This window comes from Falco punctatus (assembly GCF_963210335.1).
Source record: "Falco punctatus genome assembly, chromosome: 11".
NCBI lineage: Eukaryota > Metazoa > Chordata > Aves > Falconiformes > Falconidae > Falco > Falco punctatus.
The window spans coordinates 2,091,805-2,098,708 of NC_137591.1; the positions used below are offsets into that span (position 1 = coordinate 2,091,805).

The 6,904-nt window shown below is 61.7% G+C and overlaps 1 protein-coding gene across 1 annotated transcript; it reads right to left on the reverse strand.

The window, feature by feature from the left end:
• Nucleotides 1–935: 935 nt before the first annotated feature.
• Nucleotides 936–2,885, reverse strand: GADD45A (growth arrest and DNA damage inducible alpha). Its single transcript, XM_080406724.1, has 4 exons — nt 2,667–2,885; nt 2,482–2,583; nt 2,170–2,386; nt 936–1,720 (listed from the first exon to the last, which is right to left on the reverse strand). Exons 1-4 carry the CDS (start codon nt 2,801–2,803, stop codon nt 1,607–1,609), a joined length of 570 nt encoding a protein of 189 aa, XP_080262850.1. The 5' UTR covers nt 2,804–2,885; the 3' UTR covers nt 936–1,606.
• Between the last annotated feature and the right edge of the window lie 4,019 nt (nt 2,886–6,904).

Below are 6,904 nucleotides of genomic sequence, written 5' to 3' on the forward strand. Positions count from 1 at the left end.
GTGGTCCCGCTCCCATCCCACATCCCAGGGCACCGGGGATGGCGCCTGCCTGGTTCTGAGCTACGGGCCGGGCACGACACTGCCATGGGGTGGGTGACGTGGCCCTGCAGCACTGTGCGAGACAGGGACGGGTGCCCTCATGCCGCAGCATGCTGTCCCACGCGTCTGGGGAGCAGGAGAACTGGTCCAGCCTCGCCACCTGCTCTGGCACCAATCCTGCTGGGGCTGGGGGCAGCAACCCCCCCATGCTGGGGCGCAGCGAGGGCTCTGGGGTCTGGCCAGCTGGGCAGCATCCAGGCCGGGTGCTGCGAGGTGGCAGCGTGCCGGGGTGCACCGCACACGCAATTAGGGAAACCCCAATGTAGGTCACTGGTGCGTCCCCCCCAGGCAGCACGGGTGCTGCTTCCCTGCGCTCCTGCGGCAGAGAGATTTCTGCCATACGGAGCTTGGCTTTTTGTGTGCCAGAGTACAGAATTCATGAAAGCTGCTAAGCTCAGGGGCATGGGGGGCACAGGGAACAAACCCAGGAGGGTTTGTGGCAGCCCGTGGTGGGACACTCGGCCGCTGTCCTGGGAAAGGAAACAGCGGGTCAAGTTTTCCTCTACCGAGGAATTGGGTTTCCCCACCTTCCAAGAACACTAGCTCTGCAGAAGCCTGTAAAATGCTTCCTCTTGGGACGGGTCTTTCTTAAAAAAACACAAACCTCTACTAAGTGGCAGTGTTTGAAAAAAATAGCTAAGGCTTCCAACCTTTCCTGCAGCACAGCAGCTGGTTTTTCGTTTAATGGCTTGGGAGGGGCCAGGGCTAAACCCACACAGGACCAGCACAACAGGACCTTGCCCGTGGCCAGGACAAGGAAGAAGCAGCTGCCAAATGAGTCCTTTTGACTGTACACTGATGCACGGGGCAAGAAAATAAAACCCAAGAGCAAGGGGTTAGGTTTAAACTTTATTTCAAGAGAAAAAAAAAAAAAAAAGGCAAAACCAAAACACTATCCAATTTCAAACAGTTCTATTAACATTGCTGCTTTTAACAGCCAACTGGTAAAAAGATGTGTGATTGCAGACCAACTGCTTAAGGGCATTCTGGTTCTCAAACCTCTGAATATAAATAATTTTTTCATCAGTATCATAAAATAACTTATTATATATCTTAGCATAAAAACTTGAGAATTAGCATCCCAAAAATACAATAAAATTGTTTGTAAAATGTTTTGATTAACCTTTTTTGCTCCTTAAGGTATTTAAACCAGAAATTGTTAAGTTGCACTTTAAAAAAACCCCAAAGCCGTGAAGGGTGTCGGCGTTTTCGGTGGGGCAGGAACGCAGCGTGTGCACCCCAGCACAGCTCCTTCCTCCCAACGCGGCCGCTTCGCTCCACACTCAGCCCTGTCGCTTCTGAGTTGCTTTTCTTCAGTCCCACACCAGATGTAGCTCAACATCAGCCTCCCCCCCTTGACAGCAGTTTTATAATTTTTTTTTTTTTTTTGCCTCCCCCCCCCTCCCCGTAATCCTCGTGCCAGGGCAGGGAGTTACTTCCTGAGCAACTGCTAAAGTATTGCAAAACTCCAGTGCAATTGGGTTCAGTTTGTGCGGCGGCGGCGCGGTCACCGCTCGGGGAGGTTGATCACTGGCACCCACTGATCCATGTAGCGACTCTCCCGGCAGAAGCACATCAGCTGACTCAGCGCTGGATCCTTCCACGGCGAGGCGTGGGGGTTCTGGAAAGGGAGAGGGGCTGCGCTTTAGCAGAGGGGCACAAAAACACAACACCACCCCACCCCGCCCCCCGCCAATCCCCAGGGGGGAAAAAAAAAAAAATAGTAATAATAAAGCACAGCAGAAAACCCAGGAGCATGAATCATCTTAAATTGCCGGTAAGGCAAACAGCGGCCAGCCCCAGCACCGCGAGCCAAGCGCAGAGAAAAAATAAAAGGGGGGTAAAGAGGGGGAAAAATAATCATAAGGGAGGGGGGAGAAGGGGGAAACAAATAATAACAATAATAATAATAAAGGGGGGGGAGGGGGGGAACAAATAATAACAATAATAAAGGGGGGGGAAGAGGGGGGGAAACAATAAAGGGTGCAATAACGTGGGCAACGAAGTAATAAAGGGTGCAGCGGCGCGGGCGCTGCAGCCCTGGAGGGGGCCCGGGAGGAGCGGGCGCACCGTGACGAGCACGCAGTGCAGGTCAGCGGGCGGCTCGGGGCCGGCGGCGGGCAGCAGCAGCTGCGCCAGGCGCGCCGGGTTGCTGACGCGCAGGATGTTGATGTCGTTCTCGCAGCAGAAGGCCTGCAGCAGCGTGAAGTGGATCTGCAGGGCCGCGTCCGCCGCCTCCTCCTCCTCGTCGGCCGCCAGCAGGCACAGCACCACGTTGTCCGGGTCCCTGCGGGGCGGGCGGGTTGGGGGCGGGCGGAGGCGCACACGCCGCGGGGGGCGCGGGGGGCACCGCCGGGGGCACCGGGGAGACGGGGGACTCACACGTTGAGCAGCTTGGCGGCCTCGTAGACGCCGAGGGTGAGGCTCCGCTGGCTCAGCGCCTTGCTCAGCACCTCCTCCAGCGCGTCCCCCGCCTGCTCCATCCTGCCGCCAGGACAAGCACAGACAGGCCGCCGTCACCCGGCCCCGCTCCCGCACCCGCACCCACCCCCCGCCCCGGCCCGTACCTCCCGGCGGCGCGGTGGTCCCCGGGCAGCTCCGCCAGAGTCATAGTGCAGCCGCGCCGAGGGGCCGCCGCTGCTGCCGCTCGCTGCCGCCGCGCCGCCGCCGCCGCCTCTGCGGCACAAAGGCGCCCCCCGGGCATTATCCCCCCCGCGCCCGGCCAACCCGCGCCGGCCACATTTGCATATCTTATTTCTATTGGTTCATGCAAATGAGGCCGCTCCTCTTCGCCGCCGCCAGCGCCCGGCCTGACCCCACGCCCGCGCCGCCGCCACCGGCTCGGCCGCTCGCGGGAACCGGCGGGGCGGCGGTTGCTGATTGGCTGCTGTGGGGGAGGGGGCGGGGCCAGGGCCGGGGGCACGCGCGGTATCGGCCCCGCCCGGGCGGCTCTAGCGTGGGGCTGCGAGCGTGGTCTCGTGGGCGGGTGGCTGGCTGTGGCCCTGCCCCCCCTGCACACGCGCCCCTGCACCCCCCCCGCCTGCGCGCACACCCCCCCTGCCCCCTGCCCGCTCCCCTGCCGGCTGCCCGCCCGCCCTGCCCGCCCACCCGCTGCCGTTCTGGGCTGCACGGGGGGCAGCACCCACGCAGCGCCGAGGCACCGCTGCCAACACCTCCCCTCTGCCTGCAGCTCCCGGCCCACTGCCAGCACAGCCGAGTGGTGCCCCCTGCCCGCCCTGCCTGTACCCCCCGCCCGGCCGATTCACCGGTGGCACTGCCGGGCCTGGCGGTTACATCCCTGGCGATGCTTGTGCAAGACCCGTGCACGGGTGTGAGCAACGTGTGCCAGGGCGCGTGGCCATGATCCCTTGGCACAACGCTGTGGCTGGCAGCTCCTGGCGGCGACGATGTCGCTGCATTTCCATTAACTTTTGGGGCTGTGGGAGGCAGCCGGGGGCCACGGGGCTGATCCTGAGCTGCACGATTTGATGGACCCCCCTGGCCTGCAGAGTGCCCACACGGCTGGGGACAGGAGTGCAGGGGCTGCTGAGCCCCCTATGCCGCCGGCCTCCCAGGGACCCCGGCTGCCTTCGCACAGGCTCTGGCTTCCACCTCCACGGTGTCCCCGGGATGTGGCTTCTGATGTGCATCCCCTGTGAAATCTTTTGCTGGGTTTGGTTTGGCTCCTCCTTGCCCTGCCCGGGGCCAAGGCTGAGACCCTCCCTCTGGCTCCCTGCTGGGGTGGGGGATCCCCAGGCCTTGCCTTAAAGGGCACCCCACCGCCCCTCGTACAGCCGTGTGGCACCCAGGGGAGGCAAATAAGGCAGCAGAATCTTAACGTGCATGCGCTGTGTGCAGCAAAGGGTGCAATTTCTGGAAGCCTTGCTGGCCGGGAGAGAATTTGGGAAGAAACCTCAGATTCTGGAGGCAGCATCGGCAGCTCTGGCTTCCAGCTAACATGTCAGCGGGGGCCAGCACGGCGTGTGCTCACTGCTCACCACGGTGTGAGGCCCCGGGTTCAGGCGGCGATGGTGCCCGGGTGGCTGCATCGCCCTCCTGCCCGGGGCGTGTGGTGTGGCACCCACGCCACAGCTGGGTGAGCAGCGGCACCGTGCCCGGCACCTCTCCCCGCCGAGCAGGAGGGAAAGGCAAGCAGTGGTTCCAGCGCACGGCCGGCGTTTCTGGCGTGGCGTGCATCCTCCCGCTGTCAGGAGTGATCTGTTCCCTCTCTCCAGTTTGTTTTCGGCAAGGCCACGCTGTAATTTCCCGGTGAGTCACATGCGTCACAGCCTGTGCCATACCACGGGCAAGGAACACCTTTCCCGAGCGCGGGCTGGAGCCTGTCACAGAGGTCACAGAGTTACCTGGAGCCACCGGTGGTGGCACTTGGGCAGAGCCGCCAGCACGCGCAGCGGGCAGGCCACGCCAGCGGGCAGGCGGCCGCCCCGGCGCCCTGGCATGCCCACCCGAGGCACAGTGCGTTGCTGGTGGCGCTTCTGCTGCAAATGACGCCTGCCAGTGCTCCCCCCTGCAAATACCCCTGGTGAGGGAAGCTGTGCTGGGCTCTTCTCCACTACCGCTATGGCAAAGTGACGCGCCATGTCGGTGGAGCCGTAAGGCCGTTCCGCAGCTGGCTGCTCAGCTAAGCCGTGGGTGTCTGAGCCCCGACGGGGAGTGGCTCCCCCAGCCCCCCGGGCCAGCTGGCTGCCAGTGAAGGGGGCACCATGTCGCCATCGCCGGCCCCTCCGTGGGGTTGAACTTGGGGTTTCTCCGGGAACTTACTTTTGCTGCCATATGGCTCGTCTCAGCCTGGGAGACCTCCAGGGAGGATTACTGCTGACGGGAGCTGTGTCAGAGATCACGCTTTCTCAGCTGTTGCACCTAAAAGCCTCCGTCCTGCCACAGCGAGTGCCAAAAGCCTTGCCCAAGCCGGGCTGCGAGCTGGCACGGTCCCGCAGGCTCAAGTGGACCCTTGGTGGTCCCTCACAGAGCTTTTGGCAGTGTGTGTTTTAAAATTTTGCTTGTGTAGGTGTTTTCCTTCGGTTCATAAACAGCAGCAGCCTTTTTTCAAGGCAGTGTTTGCTGAAGCGTGGTGCGCTGTGCTGGTGAGCGCAGCTGAGCGAGGCAAAGCAGCATGCAATAAGCTGCTTGCAGAATCACTTAATTAGCCATTTGGAAAACGAGACCGGGGTAGGAAACCGTTTTCCATAGCAGAATACAGAGAGCAATTTAAGTAGCCCCTCGGTCGTGTTGGCTCTGGCGAGGAAAGCTTCCAAAGGTTTGCATATGTCCCCCCGGCTCGGCGCTCGCTGCCCATTGTCCCGCCGCTGCAGCCCTGATGAGATATGACACGACTTAACGAAGCCCACAGCGTCAGGAGAAAGGGGGGGAAAAAAGCCTCTTTTGCATCAGGTGGAGGGGTGGCAGATGGCAGGACCATAGCAAAACAGGTGGGAGCATTGTGTGGTGACCCTCCGAATTAAGTTCGGTTAATTTGCTGTATCTCTATTAGCAACTACAGTCTCCGGCTTCGCTGCGAGATCTCAGATTGTATCTCACAGGCGGTCTGGCCGCGCAGCCCCATCTGTGGCCGGCCACAGAGCTAAATCTGTCTCGAAGGCAACTGCAAAGCAGCTAAAGCCTCTTTTCTCTCTCGCTGGCAGCAGCTCCCCGACCTGCGCTGGTAATGAGAGCAGGCGATGCTCTAAAACTGCATTTTCTTTGCAGGTTTCCTGGCTGGGGACAATTTTCCTTCCCTCCCTTTGCTCTGAGAAGCAGCAAGGATGCTCAGGAGGCATGCGGGTCCCTCCTGCTTTGCAGTGGGGAGAGAGGTATTGGCTGTGCTGGGGATGTGCTGTGCCCGCTGTTCTGGGGAGCCCAGGATGGAGTCGGACCCGCAGTTGTCGCTCCATCAGCTCCCAGCCAGCAGCTGTCACTAAACTTGCCTTTCATCGCCTGCCAAAAAGCATCCAAGGCGTTTTGCTCCCCCCCTGCCCTTTAATCCTGACTTTCGTAATTCACCAGGCTGATGCCTGCAATCCCCTCTGTGTCCGGCACCACGGGGAGGTGTTACGTGGGGCCGTGGGGCCGTGGGCTTTAGCTGCTGGGTGGCTGGTGACAGCGGGGTGAGCGCTGGGTTCACACGCAGGGGTTTCAGAGGTGCCCACTCAAGTCCTGCCTGCGGCTCGGTGGGAGCTGCCGCCGTGGGAGGATGTTCTTGGGCAGCCGGAGATGTGTTTCCTGCATGTTGGAGCTTAAAACCAGTTGTTTTAAGTTTTTGGCAACTAGACCAAACACCAAACGGTGTCAGTGAGAGGTGACTGAGACCTGACCCTGCCGAAGCGGCTGGCAGCCGGCCAAGCCCCTTCCCGGGATGGGGGATCTGCCCACCGGGTGGTCCCGGCCACCGTGGCTGCTCCTGCACCGTGAGCCCCAGAGCGCAGCGCCAGGGGCCCTGCAGCTCCCTCTTCGCTCGGCTCCCAGCCCGCGTGGCCCCGTTCCCCGCGTCAGCGACCCACTCCTTTGGTCCCTTGCTTCGCTGCGTCCCACGAGGGACCTTCGGTGCCATCCCCCCCCCTGCCGGGGCTCTGGCCCTTGGCTCGGGGCTGCGGTAGCACGCGGCTTGCCCGGCCGAGCAGCACGGCGCTGCCGGCGTGGCACAGCCCTGCGTTCCGGGTTAGCGTTTTCACTCCCCTCTGAACCTGCTGGATAACAAGGGCAGCGATCGCCTCTGCAAAGCAAACGCCAGCTTGCACATTCCCCGGGGCGGCCTCTGGTCCAACAGTCACCGCGTTTTCCCAGTGGC

Excerpts from the sequence above, each read along its gene's own strand:
- GADD45A (XM_080406724.1), bottom strand. The coding sequence starts at position 2,803 with ATGCCCGGGGGGCGCCTTTGTGCCGCAGAGGCGGCGGCGGCGGCGCGG. Across the intron at positions 2,584-2,666 it reads GACCACCGCGCCGCCGGGAG|GATGGAGCAGGCGGGGGACG; the intron begins GTACGGGCCGGG and ends TCCTGGCGGCAG. Across the intron at positions 1,721-2,169 it reads TGCACTGCGTGCTCGTCACG|AACCCCCACGCCTCGCCGTG; the intron begins GTGCGCCCGCTC and ends CTCCCTTTCCAG.